At 42.0% G+C, this 23,990-nt stretch overlaps 2 protein-coding genes across 3 annotated transcripts in view; one reads left to right on the top strand and one right to left on the bottom strand.

Moving 5' to 3' along the window:
- Positions 1–1,744, top strand: part of LOC107527965 (mitochondrial import inner membrane translocase subunit Tim23) — a 31,472-nt gene extending 29,728 nt beyond the window's left edge. The window contains exon 7 of the mRNA XM_016200864.2: positions 114–1,744. Coding sequence (XP_016056350.1) covers positions 114–229 — 116 coding nt within the window. The 3' untranslated portion in view covers positions 230–1,744. The remainder of the gene's footprint in view (positions 1–113) is intronic.
- NCOA4 (nuclear receptor coactivator 4) lies at positions 1,323–22,088 on the bottom strand. 2 transcript variants are annotated; one of them, XM_016200866.2, is made up of 10 exons: positions 22,002–22,088; positions 9,712–9,863; positions 8,358–8,498; positions 8,132–8,220; positions 7,722–7,830; positions 6,658–6,747; positions 5,981–6,127; positions 3,939–4,952; positions 3,411–3,551; positions 1,323–3,129 (listed from the first exon to the last, which is right to left on the bottom strand). In XM_016200866.2, the coding sequence occupies exons 2-10, from the start codon at positions 9,847–9,849 to the stop codon at positions 3,124–3,126; spliced, it is 1,875 nt and encodes a 624-aa protein (XP_016056352.2). In that variant the 5' UTR covers positions 9,850–9,863; positions 22,002–22,088; the 3' UTR covers positions 1,323–3,123. The 2 variants fall into 2 exon arrangements, with proteins under 2 accessions (XP_016056352.2, XP_016056353.2); XM_016200867.2 differs by having other exon boundaries at positions 5,981–6,124; positions 22,002–22,084.
- Between the last annotated feature and the right edge of the window lie 1,902 nt (positions 22,089–23,990).

The following is a 23,990-nucleotide window of genomic DNA, read 5'->3' on the forward strand; positions in this document are numbered from 1 at the left end:
GGATGGAGTATCTATAAACATGAGTGGTCTGTCTCAATTTTATGATACTCTTATTTAATCCTTTGATGCTAGGACACTATGCAAATACAAATCTGTTTTTTTCTCTCTCCCAGGTGGTCTTCGAGGGGTAGCACGCGGTGGTCTAGCAGGACTAACACTCACTAGCCTCTATGCACTGTATAATAACTGGGAGCACATGAAAGGCTCCTTGCTGCAACAGTCACTCTGAAGATCTTGTGAACAGAGGACACTTTAGTAGTCATCCAGATCAATTTATGTGGAGTTCTCTCTCACATCTACAATTAGTTTGAAAAATTGTGCAGATTCAGATTTGCTGTGATGAAGATGGTTGACCAGACTGGCTCTTCTTCCAGCCATTAGTGAGTTTGGTGGCTGAGTAATATGGTTCTCTTTGAAGATCTTGCACCTGCTTTGTTACCCCCTAAACTGGAAAACCACTTACTCCCATCATTCAGGTCATTCTTGTTGTCAATACTATGTCACCACGTTTGTTCATTTAATGATCCAAAACTAATGCCCTGTATTCCCAATAAAGGGTGAAAACAGAACCAAAGTCCGCTCCAATGTAAACATAGTGGGTGTCTCCATTTAAAAGCATCTTTCTGGGTTTAAAGTGAAATCTACTCTTGGCTTTTTTTTCTGTGCCCCAACTAGGCTAAACATGTTTTCATGTTTGTTGAAGGGTTATTGGCAGTATTAACAGCTAGGTTAAGATTTTCCTCCAACAGAGCCGACACTAAATAACCTCAAGATATTTCAGATTAAACATTATACCGTTAGAGTAGTGTGCTAGAACAACCTGTCCAGTGATCATGCTTAATTCTGTATGTATTAACTCATCCACAACAAGAGCTCTAAGTTTTTAAGGAAGCCTTGGGAAAGCTAAAGGAAATAAGGGCAACTTATTTCTGTGAAATATATCTATGAAAAAATAAAACTGCACTGCAGGTTATATACATACACATAATAAATACTAAACAACTGGTGGTTCTGATTGGAAAAATAGGGCCTTTTTGGATGCCTCTGGTAAGGAGGGATTTGGCAGAAAAGCACTGAACTTTAGCAGAATAAAAATTAAAAGGAGTAACATGAAGAGTTTGCAGCAACAGACCAAAAATGGAAGTTAGTAACAACATATCTGTTCTTCCTAATTTAAGATTCATAAACAACATTGATATTTTATTGAATATAAAATTTTTTTGTTGTTTATCAGCTGAACTACCAACCAACAGTTTACCACATTTACATGTGCTAGAACATATTGTTACAAGGTACTTTTACAAATTACAAATACACACGACTACGGCTCTTAAGACTTTTAATGGAGGGTGTACAAAATGCATCAATGCAAAAGACTGACATACTCATTAGCAAAGGGATTATTAATGTAAATTTAGTAATACACAGTGTTCAACCTCAAAAACTACAGTTTCCTGCAACCTAAGATAACGAAAAGGCTCCTTAAAAGGTTTTACCCACCACCTTTATTAAAGTTCTAAATGGTGTCTGGAGGAGACTAAAAATAAAAAGAGGGCTTGCTTTTTCCAGCTGTGGTTCAAGAATTCCAATGAAGCTCTATGGCAAACAACACTGTCAGACTGAAATTTCCCCAAAAGGGCTTTCTAGGTGATGACATCACAAACTTTAAAAGTATTTCCAATATCATATACCAAGGCAAGTTGAGTGGCTCAATAAAGGCCTGGGAAGCAGCTATATCAGAGAATTTAAAAACATAATTCCCATTTCTGTCCTGCAGAGAAACTTTTTAAAGCATGGACGTGACTTTAAGAATCTTGAGAAAACATCAGTTTTCATAAAGCTTCAATAAACACCTCAAGGCACAAGTGTTCAGAATGGCCTCTGCACTAAAATGTCACTGCATTGTACTTTTAGAGGTAAAGGTACACTGTGCTTGCAGTAAGAGAACATTTAACTTCTCCCTAGTTAAAAGCACCAGGTGTCAATGTCAAGCTCAACTTCCAGGATGCACCAATAACCAACCCTTAGGACAATGAAGGGTTCGAGTACTACATTTCTAACATGTCTTGCCTTTTGCCACTGGGTTAGGCAGCACTGGGAATCTTTTGCCTGCATTTCTTCAGAATATTTTCAGAGGTTAGAACTACCCAGGATATTTTGAAGCAATTCAGAGCCCTTCTAAAATAGCTCACTACATAATTTAATAACACTTAAAGAAGGAAATAAAGACAAAATTTGCAGTAGCTGAATTTCTCCCAAAAGAAAATGTAGACTCTGATGTATGGGCTAAATGTTTTGTAATTAATGTCAAAAATTGCCAAGATGGCCCCAGCTGGTTTGGCTCCGTGCTTAGAGCATCAGCTAGCGGACTGAAGGGTCCAGGGTTCAATTCCGGCCAAGGGCACATACCTCAGTTGCAGGCTCGATCCCCAGCCCTGGTTGGGGTGCGTGCAGGAGGCAACCAATTGATGTGTCTCCCTGATTGATGTGTCTCTCTTTCCCTTCCACTCTCTCTGAAAAGCAATGGAAAAAATATCCTCAGGAGAGGATTAAAAAAAAAAAAATTGCTAAGATGTTGATACACATTTTGGTTTTAAAAAAAAAAAATCACTATATTCTCAAGGTTATTTGTGTGAAATATGCTATATATTAAACAGAAAAAATAATAGCTTCCACCACTAATGGGGAAAAAACCACAGCAAGGGAAGCATCAAATAGGGTAATCAAAAGGTGAAGGAAGTTGACTAGCTTTAATCAACACCCCAATTATAGATCTATTTCATTTTTTAAAATACAGTGTTTTAATGTACTAATAACCCAATCTAAAGAGCAGTGGAGGCTTATGAAAGAAATATCCACCAAGATGCTGTGTTTCTTTCTAGTGTAGGGGAAATTAAGTTAATAAGAAGGAACTGAATCACCTTAGCATCAACAAACAGCCTTTTTCTTTTACACAGTAACGCATAATGTGATGACTTCTCTTCACTAGTTCAAAATTAGGCAGGAAGGGAACTAAACTAGCTGGTCACACCCAGAAACAATGATTTGGCAAGCTGCAGTCACTCGGCTCATGGAAATGTGATAATTTGCAAAAAAGTTGCTTGACTCCACTACTCCATTCCTTCACATCTGTAAAGAAAAGTCCACATAGAAAGAGTCACTTCACTGTAGCATGAAAACATTTCTCCCCACCTTAAAGCATTGGCATGTTCATTTCTCAATATGTCATTTTCACATATGGCCTAGTTATTTCATAAAGCAAGTTCAAGTGAAATACATTAAATTTTATGATCTCCCTCTCTCCCACCCTCACTTGCCTAATATTCCATTAACATGGTTCAATGGGCAAAGTTCATAAGACAACATAAGCAGTAAAATCTGTAATATTTGCACTAGTGGCGTTTACCTACCTGTAGAGGAGTTCGATACAACCACTTCTCTTTATCAACTTTAAGCCGCATACAGGCAAAGAGATCACAGACTGCTGGGAGGTCATAACAGTCTTGGGGGAAGTTAGGTTCCTCCTGTAGGGGTGAATGAAGTAATACTTCCTGCAAGAAGACAAAAAGAGCGAGTTGCTAAAAGTAACCGTCCCAGTAACAGTGTCTACGAAGAATAATGTAAATGTTAGGCATTCTAAGAAGAACAAAGGTGACAACTGTTTGCTCCTAAATCTTTTCCATTAATAGCAATAAAACAGGCTGGCAGGGCGTGTGTGTGTGTCCCCACCCCCGAAGGATGGGGATTGTGAACCTGGAAGATGCACAGAAACTTCAGGAACCACAAATCCTCCATTCTGTTGCTACCATTGCACCAAAATTAATAATGAAGCCAAATTTAACATGTTTAAGGAGCTGGGCCATTTGCAAGGTTTGGGATTAAGACAGTAAAAATCTATTAAATATATTTCAAATGGTGCTATTTTGATACCTGCTTACCTTGGCCTTCTTTCGAAGTAGCCACTTGTCTTCTCCCGAGGATAACTCGCTGAGGTTTCCTGTCTTCTTTCCTGGCAAGACCCAGTCAGCTGTGTTAAAGGGACACCAGGAAGCGGCCACGGGACTCACAAGCTTTTGTTTGCCAGCTGTGTCCTCAGGACTGGGCACTTCCTTGGGATGTCCTCCTTTGCACGATGGTAGGACAAGCCACTCTGACAAGGGACTGTTCCTTATCGCCGTGAACGCATCAGCAATTCTAGGAGCCCCTGCCTTTGATCTCTTCGCTTGTTCTGTTGCCTCTCTTCTGGAAGGACAGAGCCACAGACTCAGGGAATCCATGCGCTTCTCTGACTCAGGTTTTGGTTCCACAGGCACGCCATTTTTATCCTTTCCTTCTTTCTCCAGCAGCCACTTACACACCGCTTCCCTCTCACAATTTTCATCACACACACACTCTGCAAAGCTTGTACAGGGCTCATTGGCTTTGCAGACCTCCTCTACTTTATATGGGTCCTGATGGTTCTGGACAAGCCAATCCTCAATAACCATGCTGGGAGTGGACAAGGGTTTCTTGGCCTCGATGTGGTCATTCAAGCACTTCAGATTGCCCAGGTTTTCAATCTCCACACCTTTGGGCTGGTTGCCCCGGCAATTGGTACAGGTATCAGGCTTGACAAGCCAATCATTCACACTATAGGACTCCTGGAACGCCTGGAACAAGAGCTTAAACTTCTCACTGGTTTCACAGCTGCCATTCCCAGGCTTCTCCAGCTTTGGGGATTCCTGGGGAGTCAACAGCCAATCAGAAAGATCCATTTCATCTTCATCAAGACGCTCTAGATCTTCAACCTTTTCAGTATCAACGGAGTAAGAACTGGTGGTAGAATAGCTGTTACCCTTTTGGTAACTTGGTTTTTCAGGAACTTCTTGTTGCTGACTCTTATTGAGCCAGTTTTCCAAGCTCTTTAGGTTACCCCAGACATCATTAAAGAAATTGCAGGCTCTGGCAGAAGTCTAAGCAAAAAGTATGCAGTATTAGTTCACCTGAATATTAGGAGTGCTTTGGGATTCAATGATTCAATGATAAAAGAGTTCCATTTGCCTATTCCCTGCATTGCCCAATGTTTCTAAATTTAAGATACAGAGACAAGGAATTTCTCTGTTGCAATATTAAAATATATATTTGTGTACATAAAAAATACCAATTCCTGCAATTTAGCAAAGTGAAAAATATTAAATGCAAACTAGGAGAAAGCATTTGTAGCATAGATAGAAAAGAAGTTAATTCTACATAATATACCTTTATGAATAAAGAAGGCAAAATAAGCAAAAGATAATTAGGCAAATCATAAAGGCTAATAAACAGGAAAATTATTCAACTTCCTTAATTAAATGAAAGAAACTCTGAATTGTGTCAAATTCAGAAAAAAAACTTATAAATAACTACCACTATTAGACAAGTTTCAGGGAAGCAGGAACAGTCAATATTCTGCTGGTGGGAATATAAACTGATACCAATTTCCTAGAAAGCCAAGTTGGTAATATGTATCTAAAACTGTAATCTAGGCATTCAATTTCTAGTAATTTGGAACTAAAAAAGAACTTATACAAATAGCTCCTGGATGTTTACAGGAACTTTGTTTATATCCTTAAAAACTGGAGATTAAAGTTGTAGCCAATCGATGAAACATTATATTCTATTAAGGATTTTATGGAAGAAACTAAATAACAGAAAAATATATTCATGCTCTCTTAGTGAAAAAAATCTGCTAGCCAAAACAGGGCTTACAGGATAATTTTTTAAAGTATATGTATGCATACAAAAATAAAATATATAAATAAAAATGTTAACAGCAGTAGTCTCTGCATGTTGGTATTATGGGTTTGTATTTCTTTATATAGCTCTTTCTAAACTTTATGGTGAAGAGGTGTCACTATTGTAATTACAAATTATTAAACATACATGTTTCAACAAAGACATACTGTTAGTAACTAACCCCATCTTCTACATCTACCTCAGAAACAATAAAGCAGCAACACACCTGACTGTTCTCGAAGGTCTGCTTTTGGGTCAGCCAGTCCTGGAGATTGGTGCTGGGTATGTAAGGAGCCTGATGACCATTGGCAGGTTTGCTTCCAAGGAGCCATTCACTGAGAGGGACAGCTGTGGTGATGGATGCTGACTTCTGCTAATCACATAATACTTTGCTGCTTAAATGAGGCAATGTCAAGTGCAGTAGAAAGAACACCGGAAAAGCAGGAGACCTAAGCTCTAGTCCTGGCTTGCCACTGACCCATCAGAAATTACATGACTTCCCTAAGCTACACTTTCACAATTATAAAAGGAGTACGGCTGAACTCCAAGGTTCTCAACTCAAAATGTCTAGAAACCTGTATTTGAATTGCCTTTAGAAGTAAATAATCTCTATGAATTATAAAGAAAAGGATCCTTAAGAGAGAACCAACCCAAACAGAGAGCTGATGACAACTTCTTATGAAGTAATTGATAACAGTAACTTTCTCTTAATACCTATAAAACATCTAAATTTCTATTTGCATTAGTCTCAAGGGAAGCACTTAATTGTATAAACTAACTCATTACCACTGGTGCCTTATTACAAATAAATGGCAGCCAAAAAAAAAAAGTGATTTAGTTAAAACTCAAAAGAAATATTAGCCAAGTAATAACTCAGTTATCAGAAACAAAATTACATTTTACCTGTTCTAGCAATGGGATATAGCCTCTTTTCTCCATGAAGGGCCCAATATTTGATGGATTAGTATGAGTCATCAAGTGCTCAGGGATTTGCTATAATATAAAAGCAAAATAATCTGTTTGTTAATGTTGCACTTTCATACCAAAAAAAGGGGAAATTGTCATTCTTAAATTTCCAAAGTATTAAGCAAAGCATTACCTTTTTTTTTTCCCATTGCTTTTCAGAGAGAGTGGAAAGGGGAGAGAGAGAAACATCAATGTGAGAGAGACATATCAATTGGCTGCCTCCCACAGGGAACTGAGCCTGCAACTGAAGTACATGCCCTTGGCCAGAATCCCTTCAATCCACGGGCCAACACTCTAACCACTGAGCCAAACTGGCCAGGGCAGCATTACCACTTCTATAGAATAAATATTCTTTACACTAAATTCAATGACCTACAGCCTGGCCGGGCATGGCTCAGTGGTTGAGCGTCAACCCAGGATCCAGGCATTTGGGGTTCGATTCCCGGTCAGGGTACATGCCTGGGTTGTGGGCTCAATCCCCAGTCGGGGGCATGCAGGAGGCAGCCGATCAATGACTCTCATCATTGGTGTTTCTATCTCTCTCTCTCCCTCTCCTTTCCTCTCTCTGAAATCAATAAAGATATATTTTAATTAATTAATTCAATGACCTACAAAGTAGTTATCAAATCTGAGAATTCTCTACTACATAACTATAAGAAATTTAACCAGAACTGGTAGTATCACTACTTTTAACAAGACCCAAATGAGACAATGTTTAGTTCTTTATATGAAAGACCAAGCCATAAATTTTATAAGAAATACATCAAAGGTTTTAAGAGATACCAGATGAATTCTTGAGATTATCCATGAGTCAATACCACATCCCAAGAACTACCAGCCTAATGCTCTGTCAACTTAATCAAGAATGTGAAATTTCTGAAGTTCACCAAATTCTCAAGAAAGCCACTATTCATAGTAAAAATGTGATGTTTTTAAGACCATGTGTGAGTTCACAGACCTAAGAAGTACCCTATGAACCATCTGAGATCAGTATTACTCACGATGGTCTTGAGGGACCCAAACGTGGTGATGGCCTGGCGCAGTGCAGTTGTGTCTGCTTCAAAGAGTAGGACAGTCGAATCTTCAGGTTTGAGGGTCAAATTGCCCAGTCTGGAGAAAAAGTAAATAAAACCTGGCTATTTTTAAGGACTATCTATTTCAACTTCATTCAAAACAAAAGCCAAACTGTGAATTATTTGAAGTGATTGTACTTTTCTAAGACTCTCAACCAAAGGTAGATGACTTAACCATGCACCAAGTATAATATTAAATATATAAAGATGATCTTATCACAGGAACAGAGAAGTCAAGTCAAATCCAACAGGTGCAGCAGTAAGTTACACAACTGACCTTTTTTAAATACACCAAAGTCAAAGAGCCAAAACTCAAAAGAAGCAAAAATAGTCTTTACCTCTCCAGGCACACGGAGACTTGATTGGCCAGATCTTTGCTTTGGGTGCACTCCAGCTGATGAATAAGACAATTGAACTGGCCCAGTAACTGAAAGAAGGAGGAAATCATCTAGCCACAATGATACTAAAGGCACCAAGTATATCCAAGTTACAAATAGCACTTCAGAGGATCTATATTCACGCTACAATACAGGAAAGACATTCTCTAGAAATCAGCCACCTTACCCAGGAAAGCTGTTGGGCCTGCTGCTGAAGTGTCTCCTCTTTAAGCTGATAGATGAGATCTACCTGTTCATACAACCACACCTCGCGGCTTCGAAGGCATTCCAAGTGACGGCTTATGCAGCTGTGAATCTGGGCTTTGATCTAGGAAACACATACACAGTAGCTTCACTAGTGTTATAAGCCCAAAAAATGTATTTCCCCTGAACAGTAAGGTTCTTAAACTTTTGGGAGTCACAAATCCTTTTGGATATCGAATGACATCTATCAAGCACCTCCCCAGAAAAATGCATATGTTCAAAATTGCGCCTGTAATTTCTGGGTTCAGTGTCCCAAAGGCCCAAGGATCCAGTTTAAGAATTCCAGCCATAAAAGCATACCTAAGCTCTAAAATTCTCCCACAGTACTAAGAGGATCAGGTTTATTTTGGGTGTCATAAAATAATCAAGAGAAAATTAATGAATATGTCAGGTAATACTGATCCCCCTCAGTTTTTTCATGTAATTTGAAAACCTATAGTTTTATAAATTTATAACTGGAATAAGACAAGAGTACTGACTTAACAGCTAGCCTTTATCTCTTTTTTCACCCTACAAATGAGCAATCCATTGAAAGTAGGCCAATTTAATAAAGAGATATGCCACTACCTGTCAATAGCCAGAGACCACTAGGGTGGACAGTTTAAGTAAAATTGTAAATTAAATGTTTCTGGAAGCATAAACAGTGATTCAAAGAGGAATATATATAAAAATCCTAAGGAAAAATCAAAACAGTTATAAATCATCAATGAGAACCCACATTTTTAAAAACTGTCTTTCAAACACATTTTTCTGCAAAATAAAGTTGTATTTCAAAGTCATAGAATATTACTTTGTCTACCCACTCACCAAGAGAATACCATTAAGACAACAGAGCAAACATATTTCATTCTGGCTTGCTCTGATACAGTCATTTACAAAGCCATGCCACCACCAAAACCATGCTACCACCAAGTTAAAAGATGGTAGGGGACAGGATCCAGTGCCATCCTTTAGGCACCAAGGACACAGACAAGCAGCACACTGCTCATTCATTTTGTTATTTTTTTTATTGATGGCAGTACTTGGCACAGGGACCATATGGAAAAGCAATCAAAAATGCATGCTGAGCTAATTCCCTGAAGTGGTACAAGGTTTTCCAGACTCTTCTAACATCTGCTTTATTTCCCTTTGGAATCAAAGACATCGACACTTCTGGCAGACCATGCGAGGCATGAGGTGAAGCTTCTTGGTTGGCACTGAGAAGCCAACCCTTGGCCATGCTCTTAACCATGACTATGCTGAATCCAGACACAGCAAGAGAAAAGCACACATCATACCTCTCGCAAGTTATCTTTTATTTGCTGTTCAGCCCGGAGAACTCCACCAATAGCAAGATCCAAATCCCTCTGTGCATCACGACACCTCGAAAGGGGTTCTCTCTTACTGGAGCCATTCTGGTCCTGTGAGGTACTCATTCTGCTCACTGTTCCTTTAAAAGAAAACAAAACAAAAGAACAATCCAAATTGCACCATAATTACAACCAGAAACCACCTTTCAAACCTCCCCCAAATGATCATTCCAACCAACTCCCAGTTACTAACTGCTTAGATTTCTTCCATCACAGGACCGGGCACATGGCAAACTCTTAATAAATACTGCCTCCTCTCCCTGCCCACCACTATTGTATTCCTGCCGTAAAATTCTATGCATCTACTTTAGTGACACTTTACATATGAACAGATTATTTCTGAAAAAATACACCAATTTTTCTGAATCAATAGGGCATACAGCCTCCAAAAAGTTAAAAGAACATAGAGTGTAAGTTTCTATTTATAACCCACATGAAGTCATAAGGGGCATGTGCTCTTGTTTTACAGATTTAGAGATGAAGTCTAAAAGCTCTAGAAGGATCATAATTACAGTACTTCGAAAAAAAGCTGCAAAAAAACCTTGATAACCAGCTTAGAACACTGTTTAGATCTGGCATTTACCTAAATTTACTGAGAGGACTGAATTTAAAATTCTCTTTTCTTTTTTACATATTTTTTTAAATTTAGGAACAACTTAGGAATGGCTTCATAGCTAGGAAGCTCCCAAGAACTTAAGTCTAACAAATTAATTTCACAGGATTCTGACATAAGGGAGGTACTTACAGAAATTACTGTGGCAAGCTACAGAGTTCTCTAATAAGCTTAGGTTTACGAGAGTTATGAAATAGAAGTGGAAAGAATAGCACATAACCAATGATACAATGAGGCAAGACTGGGACAGAAGAGCCAAAAATTCAATGAAGCAGGGCTTGACAGAAGCCACTGGTGTCTATCCTGGATAGATCTAGAATCAAACATGGTTTCTAAACACTTAGAAAAAGAAAGTAATGATAGCTGTAGCCCAGCTCAGGTTCACTAAGCCCTAGGACACCAAAGTTATGTCCTTGGATAGTTTCATTAAGCTGGCCAGTCAATGTAGTAGACACAATATGCCTGGCCAACAGTAAGATCTGTGACAAGGTTGTATGCTACCTTTGTGGACAAAGTGAATATGGGCTAAACAGAAATACAATCAGGTTAAATCATAAGATAATTTTTTACAAAGTACTCACAGGATAACGGACTGAAGCCAGCTGTGAAGTTTTCAGAGGTGTGGCCCTGTTTTCCCTAATTTCTCAACCACTTTCCTAATGCCTTGGGTGAAAACAGAAGGCAGCCATTCAAGCTGGAGATAGCATGGGACTGTGAGAGCAACAAATTCCAAAACAATCTCCACAGAGCTGTTAAATCTTATAAAACAAAATGTAAATTTTTTGAACTTGAATCGGGTAGGACAAAGTAAGAGCATAAATTTTTTAAAGGGTGGAGATTTTAAACTGAAAGTGAGCCCTATATGAGGTAGCAGTGCACTGGGCCTGAGGGGAGATAACCAACACACTATTTGACTGAATTCATCAAAAGTACAGTGTTTGTCAGAGGACTAATCTGTTTCATGTTTATTAGACTATATTTGAAATTTCTTTCTGAATAACACACTTTAGAAAGAAGCATTTAGGAAAGGGAAAGAGGCCTCAAACCCATGACAAATTTCTACAGAAGGGAAGCTGTTTAACCTTGATAAGAGAAGTCTCTTCTCAAACATTTGGAGACATGTCAAAGAGAAGAATTAAGCTTGCTCAAAATAACCTAAAGTGGGGGAGGAGGGATTAAGGAGACATCTGAGGCAACATATGAAAGAACTTCCCAACAGGCCTGAAGGCAATGACCTCAGAGAAGCCAGCTTTCAACTGAGCAGCAGCCTACCCAAGGTAGTCCCTGACGTGGCTGACTGCTCGCCTGGAACAAAGGCAGCTTTGGCTTGTGCTGCATCTTCAGGCCTAGGTTTAGGGCCAGGTGGCTAGCTAGAAGCTGGGAAGGAAGAAAGGCATTGTGTTCCCCATCCTCAGAAATAGAATAGTGAGAGGAAGAAGCCCAGTAGGCTTTCTTTTGACCATCTCAGCAAAAGATTCACATTCAGGAAGTAGACTTCCTATAAGAAACTGAAAGATACAGGAAACTTTCTAACTTCACCATGTTATTTTGTTACCTCAATCTCCTTGAAATTTTTTCCAACCCTTCAAACACCAAGCTGTACCTACTTTGCTGCCTTCATTTTTCATACTATAAGCTGTCCTATTTTAAGCACAGACATTAGTGTACACTTGGCACACACTGTAGGGACTTTGAAAAGGCCTGCATAACACAAGTGAAATGTCAGCTAAGCTTTGGAGAGCTGGAGTGCCCCCACGTTAGCACAAGTTGGTTCACTATGCACTTAGGTTAGTTATATGCAAGGCATGTTTAGCCGTCTTTCAAATGTATTAACCAAATTTCACATGTGCCAAATTTCCCACTCCTAGGTCCTCACCATTTGTGTGAAATGCGATAATGCCAGGCACAGTGCAAAATTTAATCAATAAAATTAAAATGCTGCTTCAAGATGTCAAAAAAACCTGAGCTCTAGGCCATATGGGAGACAAATTCAAATGCATACAGTGCTGACTGTATCACTAGATCCCCAAAGTCAGTCTTCTCACTGAATCACAAACACTATACAACTGCCTGATAAGAGTAGAATATGGCAAAAGTACTCAAGTTGGATTTTTCTTTTATCATTTGTAAACAGAAGGTAGGATGAGATTTAAAAGTTATAAAACTAGTTTTCCCCAATACTTATTAAGTTTTCAAATTAAAATAAGTGTTACTCTTCAAAACAATCATCTTGTTAGAACAAGGTCTTTAGAGCCCATTTGTCAGCCACTAAGAAAACCTGTTTCATTTCTTTATGGCCAGTCCCAGGGTGTATGTCCCTTTGCTGCCCTTGGCTCTGCCCCTCCTCCCTATGGGGCAGTCAGCTTCCACAGCCCAATCCCAAGAGGGGAGCTGTGTAATGCTTGCCCTCTTGTACTGCAGTGAGGAAAAGCCCTCAGAGCTGAAATCAAAACCCCACTACACAGGGGAGCTCAAATCACAATGAGGTGAAGCCTCAACCAGGTTTATGAAATGCCACATCAAAAAAGACTTGTTTGAGGTAACTAGTTCATATAGCCATTTTCAACAATTCACCATTTCTTTCAGGTTCGAGTGCCAGTGAAGCAAGGGTAATGGTTAACAGGTTACTCTGGGGTCGGACAAACCAAAATTCCAGCTGCATTTGCAAGCTTGAGACCCATGAACTTATTTACTTAACTTCTCTGGCCTCAATTTCCTCTGGAGGAAAAAAAAAAATGGAGAAAATGACAACAGCTACAAAGGGCTGCAGTAAAGTTAAAGTGAGACATTATCTGCCTATAAGCATTAACCCAGACCCTGCATACTGTATTTTTTAATACTGCATTTATTGTTATTATTATATTTACCTGAGTTATGGGAACTTTAGGAACCTCCGCCTTTGGACTGACTATAGAAAGCAGCACTGATGCTAGAAAAGGCTTTGAAGTGAGGAGGCCCTGACTTATAATCATTTAGCCATTTATTAACTCAATAGTCTAAGTATGCACATGTTTGCCTACTTTCTAACCTGTAAAAAGAATGGACCAAATCAGCTCTAATTCTAAAATTCAAATCAATGAATGACTACTAAAAATGTCTTTTCATATTCCAACCTTTATAATCCAAACTACTGCCCTACCACCACCTTCCAAAGAAGACTGCCTTAAACATACAGTTTTTGAGACAAAGGTAAAAGTTTAAGTGCTTTCTAAAATTCCCCTGCCTCTAGGATTCCTAGGTTTTGGGGGAGGGGGAAGGAGGAAGACACACATATATCCTAAAAACAAAAGAGGACTTCTTCAAGCTATATATGCCATATTTGCACAATGCTTTGCACAAATCAAGTTATCAAGTCCAAAGACCAGGGAACCAAAATTGAGCAACTAACCACTAATGAAGCTGAGTCATTATCATATGGTTTAACCATAAAGTTTCCAGAGTTGTGACCCATGTGTAACTGACACAAACCACAATTTGAAGTTGGAAAAAACTTCACCATCACTTTAGCACACTACTGTCATTTTAAAGATGAAGCCACAAAGGCCCAGACAGTTTAAATGACCCACTGAAGGACCATAGCCAGCCATAAACGGGAGATACGGGTTTCCAAGGTCTAGTCCTGGATTGTGTCCCTCTGACCAGCTTGTTCTTCCTTTAGTGTATTATTACCCATAAACTATTTTTATTTACCAACACTAGAATTTAAAATTAATATTCCAAAATTATCATTCCAATTACCATTGAAATAGTAACATTTATACTTCCATTAAGATTCTCAGTCCATTTTCATAGCCCTCAATAAATTATGACAATTTTTCAGAACCTTCTTCCCTGAATAATGCTAGCAAATAAATAGTACCTTTGCATGTCAAAACAATCAAAACACTGCCAAACACCAGTGCACACCAAACACACTTCAAACATGTACGAAGGACAGGAGCAAGAGCCCTGGGTTCTGATCCCACACCTGTATCACAACCACTCAGAGTTCCACTTGTTTGTCTGAATGAAGGCCTGGAAGGGATCACCTCTATAACTGCAGCTTCCAGCCATTTGTCCCACTTCCCACCTATCCCTTTCAAAAAAAAAAATTTAAAAAAATTCCACTTTTTATTTATTTTCCTGGTATCCGAATCATTGCTAGAAGCACAACCCCTTAAAGCACAATCCACAAGATACCTACTGTTCTATGGATTAATAAATTCAAAAAACTGCCAGTTTGGTTATCTTTGATGAGACAATATACATACAGGGGTAGGCAAAAGTAGGTATACAGTTGTAATACAAATAATACAATTTTAATTAATAATACAAGAATTAAACTGAGTACTCACAACTGTAAACCTACTTTTGCCCACCATATATTTGACCGTAGGTACAAAATTTCTGGGGGAAAAATTATAAAACAATAATATTCCACATTCAATTTTACCTTGAGACAGTTCTTTACTTCACACTTTCCTTCAGTTAAAAAAAATAAAAGGCTTTATCTCTATATCTTATCCTAGAGCCAGCCCACTTTTAATTCTTTATTAAGACAAGTTGTTTCTGAAATTCAGAATGTTTCCCCATAATTTTTTAAAACCACACAAAGGTTAATGTCTTACATAAAATAAGGTAATAATAAATTCACAAGACCGTATTTTAAGGTTAACATTTCAGAGCTTACTGAACTCAGACTGGCCTGCCTTGATACAAGCTATTATGAGCAATCGATCCCAGCTAATCAACTTCCGGGAACGGTTACTGAAAACTGACCACAAAATTGGTCTTTACCATCCAACTCCAAAAAGGCTTATCTAGCTCAAAAGCAAGAGTGGCTCACGCAGCTCCCCAGGTTCCCCAACACTGTAAGACCCGCGGCCTCTCGCCGCAGCCCCGCGCTCACCCCCGCGTCCCGGGGCCCGTCGCGGCTCAGCAGCAAAGGCCAGCCGCCCCAGGGCTCCCCTGGAGAGCCGCAGCCGGCACACGTACCTCGAGAGCCACGAGCTGCGCGGAGCCCAAGGCTGCCTTACCCGGACCCGGGGGAGGAAGAGCCGGAGCGGAGGATCCCGCCCCGCCCCGCTCGCGTGACTGGCTGGAGCGCACGGCGCCGCAGGGGCGGCCGGGTCCTACGGGCAGCCGGAGGGGCCCGAAGCCTCCTGAGAGGCTCCGGCGTCGCTGCAACAACGCCTAGGTCCCCGGCTGGGCATCTCCATCCCGGCCCAGCTGTTTTGGGCAAAGCCGGATGGCAGAGCCCCCACCGGCGCCAGGGGCTCCTATCCGGCCTCTCCGATCCACCTGCTCCAGCGGCGGGCCTGTGTGTGGTAGGCAGTTATGCGTGAGCAGAGCTAGGCCGTGGCCTAGGGACGGGTCACCAGGGCAAAAAGCCCAGGGTGCCTAACAAAGGACAATTGTAGGGTGGGACCTCCCCCCCTGGGTGACCTTCCCTCCCCTAGCATATCACTGGTCCTGTGGTTTAGACCCCCTGACCTTACCTCCCTAGAGATAACATCGTGGCCTCAGTTGTATTTCAGCTCCAGGCCCAGAAGAGCAACAAAACCAGACCAGTGGCCCCATGGCTGCCTCAGGACCAATTGAATTGACTGACCGCCCCCCCATCCGACCAATTAATCAGTGGAGACCTAGACCCTGAAAGGACACCTGGAAAACTGCTGAATATTCTATTAAGATCTTATCCTGGGACCTCCCCTAAAATCTCCACCCTTAAAACCCTTAGGACAGAGGACCCAGTGGCTTTCCCACCCCTGGTGCAGCCTTTGCCTTTTCCCCTGCGCCTTCCCCCAGGCACCTAACCATCACCTTTCTTACTCCCAAGCTCCAAGGGCCTTTCCTTAACCTCTCTAACTTGTTTCCTAAGCCTATTTCTTCTAGGAATTACTTCTTCCACCTCTGAAATTTTCCAAATAAATGTTATCTTATAGTTTAAGTCTTGGCTCTGAATTCTTCCCTAGCCAGAATTCAAATAGTGAGGTTGCTGAACCAGGTCCCTGGTGACCCCACCGTTCTAACACCTGGTCCCATTCCCGCCTCCTACATATCCACCCACCCCTCTTCGCCCCAAATCTTCAAGACATCTATGATTTAAGGATTTTACTGCTAATCATTACAGAGAAATAACAAACTTGGGACAATCAGAGGCTTACCGAGTTATTGGAATGTTCCTGGCCAAGAGCTTAAGACTCCCTCTCAGGTTATCAGTCAGCCCGGCTTTTATTTCAGGCTTTCAGACATCTCCTCACATCTCTGACACATCTGTACATGTAATCCACCCCTCCCATTGCCACATGCACACACGTGTCCCTCTGGATCATTCTCTCTCTCGTACACTCCACACTCCTACACGGCCTCAGTGCAGCACTGCTTTAACACTCATGGATGGTTTTCATTGAACAAAAGTTGACTGAGCACTTTCCAGATGCTGAGCACTATTCTAGGTGTTGTGACTACAGAAGTGAAATTGAGAGCCCTGCCTGGAAACGCAATAATACAATACACAGTCGTCATGAAGATGGACCTGTTTTGGTACAAACCTGGCCCTGCCACTTAGATACAAAGTAACCTTAGGCAAGTCACTTAACCAATCTGTGCCTCAGTTTCCCATCTGTAAAATGAGGACAATAATGGAACCAACTCAATGAGAATTACATGAATTAATATGTGTAAAGTGTTTAGGACAGTGCCTGGCACACATTAAGTACTTCCTGTCTTATGATAATCATGTGCATGGTATTCCAAACTCGCCAGAAGACAAAATCTAGACAGCACAGCCATTCCCTTTCAATTAACTTTTTTTAATGTAAAATACTTGCTTTTGTCTATACATATAAAACTACTTTTGTAAACAGTAAGAGAAAAAAAAAAATCACATGACCAAACAGGGAACCCTAACTAACCCTGGCTGGATAGCTCAGTTGCTTGGAGTGTCTGTCCTCCCAAACACCAAAAGGCTATAGGTTCAATTCCTAGTCAGGGCACAAAACTAGGTTGTGGCTCTCTTGCTCTCCCATTCCTCTCTAAGTCAATGAAAACATCCTCAAGTGGGGAATTTAAAAAAAAAGGGGAGGGAGAGGGAATGCTAAAGGCCATCACCCTCAATTAAGCATCCCTCAGATTTCAGATGAACAGTTTGTGGAGGAGCCTGCTTTATCTGTGATGCATAGTTTCTTGGATCCCATTTCAGGCATTCATTACCAAAAATAATGAGAAAACAATTTCTCTCTTAATTCAAAATACTTTCATTTGATAACATTTTGTGAAGGCACAAGAAAAAAAAACTAGAAATACCTCTGAATGAAAAGTTAAAATTTTATGGCCCTTTGTACTTTCAGTCAATGGCTAGAAAGGAGGACTTTTTCAGTCTATTAAAATGTAACTGATGCCAAGAACTTTCATCTCTCTTCTATGTGCCCCTATAGTCACAATGTTGACTATCACCTACATAACCAATGATCTCTATGCCCTTTCTAAAAGATTGGTCTCTATGACCAATGCTTCCCTAAATGCTCCAGCTCAACCTCACTTGAATTCCCACTGAATTACACAATTACTGAGATTCAGTGTTTATTCTGTCAGCTCATGCCAGCTTCAACTGTTACTATAATGATGTGATTTTTTTAAATATTACATAAACATAAAAAGACTGGGGGGGGAATCATAAAGATCTATTAGAATTCTGCAGTTAGACCAATTTGCAAGCACGTCTTCACTCCCTTAAACTGCATTACTTGCCCTTGGATCTTTATGAAATTTTTAGGTTCTAAAGGGAAAAAATTCATAAAGCATTTTACTTCTCTTCTGCTTCAAGATTTTTATACTGTCTCATTTCCTAGTAGATCAGCTCATCTAGAGAGAACATAAACTATAACTCTCCAGTGGCTTCACCCATGCACGGGGAAGTTGCTGATTCAATCCCAGGTTGGGGCATGTGCCTGGGTTGCAGGCTTGGTCCCAGGTTCTCATCGATGTTTCTGTCTCTCTCTCCCTCTCCCTTCCTGTCTGTCTAAAATCATAAAATAAAATAAAAACATTTAAAGTCCAAATTTCTTATAAAGGCAATAAAATTCTCTATTTTCTGGCTTCAGCCTGACTCTCCTGCAGTCTCCCCAGAGCAACCCCTACACCATCATCTGCCAGTTCGTTCCATGCATAGTCCAGGCTAATTGAGCTTTGTCCAGCTTGGCTCTCCCACACTCTGCCACCAATGCCAGTTCCTTCCTGTCCATTTTTCTGACTATGCTCAAGTCATAGTCACTACTAAATCTTTCCTGACCAAACACCCCATTCCTCAATAGTTTTGGTCAATAGAGTTAGCTGCTGCTTCCTCTGGGCCCACTGTAATCTCCACAGGTTTACAGCATGATACCTGTAACATGTTACCTTTATTGTTACATGTCTGCCTCTACAGCCTGAGAGGTCTAGAGAAGAGACCATGTCTTACCTGGCTTTGTACACCCTAATGCTGAATAGATAGCCTGGTATCAGTACCCTGGCATTACCAACTCCTTTCACATTCTATGTGCACTTTTGAATTGACAGAAAGAGTATAGTGTCCCTGGAGCTGTGCAATGCTGTGGCCCTAAACTCAGCGGAGGCTTAATACATGTTTGATAAGTGGACGGATGAATAAATGATGAACAAATGCTTAAATTCAGACCAGTTATAATAAGTATGGCACAGTTCTGCTTTAAAGATAGATAATCAACTTGGTGCCCCACTAAGGCCTTCATTAGGTTCAAGAAGGTTTTTCAGAAGTGGAAATGTTTCTATTACTTTTAGTTTGCTTTCAAACAAGATAAAACTGGCAAGGGTACTGCCACTGAAACCATGATTCTAGGACAGACACTGAGATAAAGTGTCTTTTCTGATGCCAGACCCATCAAAGCTCAGATAAACAGATCCACAAGCACCAGCAGGTTTGTCAGTTAAAGGAGAAACATTACTGTACTTACAGCCAACTCCGGATTTTTCTTCTCAGATTTTGCAGTGCCACAAACATTCCAGTGGACACCACAGAAGTTTTAGTAGGCTTTCAGAACTGGGGCTGTGCCCTAACTTCAACTTGAAACTTCTTACCATAATATAGTCAAGGATAGAAAAACATGTTATGTATCTATTATCCCTGATTTTCTACGGTAAACATCTTGTGGTTTTCCCCACATAAGTAAACAAGTGATAAAATATTTTCCTTCCTCTAAAGCCTGTGAGATTAGCAATAATGCCAGAATAAAACTCAATATATACCCAAGATTATGTTCTCATGAAACCTGTAATCATCAAAGTACTAAAAGACTTACTTATCTATGACCAAATAGACATGCAAAAAGTTTTAACCTATTTTGTCAGTTATTCATTCCTTCACCGAACAGAATTGTTACATTTAGTTATTAAGATTTTATGTTTTCATTCAACATACATGTATTGAGTGCCTAAGCTGACACATAGTGATAGTTCCTGAGGAAATAATGGTGAACTTGCCTTCTAGAGAAACTGTGCCACTGATTCACCAAAAACTAAGCAGAAAATACTAATTCTATGGAACAAGAGACTAAGATTTAAAAGCCCATCAGCAGCAATAAACAGCAATGAATGTCTTCCAGTATGCTCACACTTACTCTATGAGGGAAATTATTATAAAGCACTAGCCAACGGGGGGAAGGATATGTGTCAAAATATCCTGTGCAATTTTATGAAGCCCATACACAGGTTCCTGAGATTCTGGAACAGCTAAGCTGATTTAATAAAATGCGGGTGGGGATGGGGAGTCCTAAAATAAGATCTCTCCTCCACTTTGAGAATCACATCTTCCTTTCCTTACACAGATTCCCATGCTTTCCCACTTTTGAAATACCTGTTTGCCTAAAATTAATAATGTAATTGTAAAGGTTTAATTGAACACAAAATATCATAAACTTGAAACCGCTAGGATTTTCCCTAGGGACCCAAAGAACAGTTCCATAGAAGAGGGGGAAGGAGAAATAAAATGTTATCGTGCTAGACTTTACATATACATATATATTTTAAATTTAGGTTTATTGATTTCTGAGAGAGGAACAGACAGGGGGGAGAGAGAAACATCAATGATGAGTCATTGATCAGCTGCCTCCTACACACCCCCTACTGGGGATCTAGCCCACAACCCAGGCATGTGCCCTGACCAGGAATCAAACGGAGATCCCAACCGCTGAGCCACGCCAGCAGGGCTAGGCTTTACAAATATTATCTCAATCATCTTCACAAATTTGCAAGCTAGCAAACCTTGTAAAGTGCAAACCAAGTAACTTTCCTAAACCACAAGATACATGCACCCCCAACCCACCCCCACTGCAGCATCTGGGGAAGTCTTCCTCAAAGGGTCTGATAGGGGCTTTTTGGTTTTGTTGAAAAATGTTTTTATTGATTTTTTTTTTTTTAGAGAGAGAGGGAGAGAGAGAGAGAGAGATGATAGAGAATCATGGATGGGCTGCCTCCTGCACGCCCTCTACTGGGGATCCACAACCCAGGAATGTGCTCTGATCAGGAATCCAACTGAGACCTCCTGGTTCCTGTGTTGAAGCTCAATCACTGAACCACACGGCCAGGCATCTCACATCTTTTAAAACTCAGAAATGTCACACTAGGATCGCAGTGCAAAAATAAGCCACGTATGATTACCTGCCCATGCTCACTCAACCATATTTCCAAATTACCAAGTGGGCGGTGCAAAATTTTATGTTATGATGAACCTTACCCCAATTAGAAAACAACACAAAATGGTATGGTGAAAAAAGCTCTTTGCTGTCAGATAGACCCTGGCACTCTGACTTCTGCCCTTCTTGACCACATCACCGGTTAGGTCACACAATAAGGCTACTTACGATTATTGCTGTCCCTGTCACAAGAATTTAGTTCCACGAAAATAAGGGCTGTGTCTATTTTATCATTGCTGTATCCTGAACACCCGAACATAGAGACACTGAGTAAACGATTATTGGTGGAATGAATCAATGAATGAGCAAGCCTGGCTCTTCTCCTCCGTAAAAAGGAGATAATCAAGCTACGCCCAGGGATCGTGGGGAGAATTGCCCGAGGCAGTAAGTAACGTTGTGTTGGCATACAATAAAAACATTGTCTTCTTCACGTTTCCTCCCAACAGGTTAGGAATACATATATTCTGGGCACTCTCTGGAAAACACCCCCTCCCAACCCCCCTGCTCCGAGGGTCGCCGGGGAGAGCAAGAAAAACTAGGCGCCGTCTAGGCCGGGGAGACGGGGAGACAGGGAGGCGGCGGCCCCGGCGGGCGTCGCTGGCCGGGAGAGGAAGGCAGGCCCGGCCCGGGGAGGCGGGCGGGAGGCGGCGGCCGCGGAGGGCCTCGCTGGCCGGGAGAGGAAGGCAGGCCCGGCCCGGGGAGGCGGGCGGGAGGCGGCGGCCGCGGCGGGCCTCGCTGGCCGGGAGAGGAAGGCAGGCCCGGCCCGGGGAGGCGGCGGGAGGCGGCCCCGGCGGGCGCGTCGAGAAGGGGGCCGGCCCCGCAGGGCAGGCCCAAGCCCGTCAGGCAAGCGGTCAGGGCGCCCGGACCAGCCTGCCGCGGGGAGGCCGAAGGAGACGCGCCCGCCACTCCGTTCTTACCGGCTACAAACGGAACTCCGGGCGATCCGAGGGGACCTTCCGTGAACACAAGCTGCCGGGCACCAGCCGAGGGCCGAAAGGCGGAGTTCTCGCGGTAGCACAACCTTCCTCTCACGCCTCACCGCGCACATCTGACAGTCTCGCGAGAGCGCTCCGGTCGGCCCAAAGCCCTCACGTGCCCGGCAGAGGGCGGAGCGCAGGCGCGGTGTTGCCTGTGCGCTGGGGCCCCGTCCTTTCGCCCTTCCAGAATAATCAGGTCAAATGAAAAACATTTGTTGAAGACAAACTTTGTACCAAGTAATATACTGCGTGACCCTGTCCTAGCAGATGCCCTCACAGGTGGATATTATTTAGCCTTAGCGTACAGATACAATAAATGGCAGAAGACACGAAAGGGTAAATAGTGTGTGATTCTACTTGTATCCTTAGGGCAGAAATAGAATAGTCGTGTTAGGGGCAGAAGTAGAACAGTGCGGAGTAGCTATAGTTAAAAGAAATATTGATCATGCTCTGTGAACCGAGATTGCTCGGCTCTGATGGGCGCGTTCTGGCCCGGCCGAGGGTGTGCGCCGGGGAGCTGGCCCTGGGAGGCCGCCCTCTCTCTCTCCCGAGGCCTCCCCTCCTCCGGAAGGAGCAACAGCCTCGTTCCCCACACAATGGAGTCCTGGAGGCCCCCCGCCCTTTTCGACCCGGCGGCAGTGCCTGCAGTCCAGCATTATATCTCGCCCACTTCCCCAGGCCTGTAATTCCCACTTTCCCATGTAACCTTCCTCCTTCTACCCAACATAAGCAGCTGGCTTATTGGGGGGAGGGCTGCTCCCAGGAGAGAGCCAGTGGAGCCTGAGTCTTAATGATTTCAAGGGTGGAGATTTTAGGGGAGGTCCCAGGGGACGATCTCATTATAATATTCAGCAGCTTTCCAGGTGTGTCCTTTCAGGGTTGTGGTCTCCACTGACTGGCTTGCCAGCGCGGGGTCCTTGTCCAATGCAGCTGGTCCTGAGGTCAGCTGTGCCTGGTTTTGTTGCTTTGGGGGGCCTGGAGCTGAAATACAACTGAGGCCTAGATGTTATCTCTAGGGAGGAAAGGTCAGGGGGTCCAAACCCACAATATGCTAGGGAAGGAAAAGCTACCCTGGGGGCAGAGTCCCACCCTACAGTTGTTTGTTGCTAGGCACCTGGGGCTTTCCACCCTGAAGACCTTCTGTACCTAACCCACCTTGCTCTGCTCTGCTCTCCTCTAACTGCCTACCACAGAAGGGTGGTTGCCACAGGCTTGGGAAAGGTGAATTTTTGTTTAATGGGTACAAAGTTTCAGATTGGGATGATGGGAAGTTCGGCAGTTTGGAATAGTGGTGATGTTTGCATAACAATGTGAATGTAGTTAACACTACTCAGTTGTGCACTTAATGGTTAAAATGGTTAAAATTTTTTTAATTCAGTAAATAAATAAGTAAATGTCAGAGCCCACATTCTAAGCCACATCATCTGACTCCAAAGCATATATTTGTTTGCACCTTGTCACACCACAGTTTTCTACCCTCCACATCCCTCCACTCTGCACAACCCCTCACAATCTGCTCAGTGTGGCATTAGCCACATTGGAACTTTTTGTTTATTTACTTGTGACCAGATGTTAAAATAGGAATCTTTCTGTCTCTCTTTTGACAGAGGTCCCCAATACTTGGTGCTAACTCTGCCCCACCTTTCCCAGAAAGGTGAAGGGCCATCTAGTAGGATTTACAAAGGAAATGACCATGATAGGGTTTTACGGATCCCACCCAAGAGTGACTCCTTCGAGAGCCAGGGCAATCTGAGCAGAAAGCAACAGGAAACGTAGATTCATATGCAGAAGCTAAGAAGGCGTAGTCACAGCCTTTAAGTGGAAGGGGAGCTATGGAGGAAAAGGAGCAGTAAGTAGGGAGTGTCAGAGAGGCCTCAGAAGCCCCTTGAGGAAGTGCTCACCCTAAGCACCACCACCGGGGAGCCAAGA

The sequence above is a fragment of the Miniopterus natalensis genome, chromosome 14 (genome assembly GCF_054644295.1).
Source record: "Miniopterus natalensis isolate mMinNat1 chromosome 14, mMinNat1.hap1, whole genome shotgun sequence".
Lineage (NCBI taxonomy): Eukaryota > Metazoa > Chordata > Mammalia > Chiroptera > Miniopteridae > Miniopterus > Miniopterus natalensis.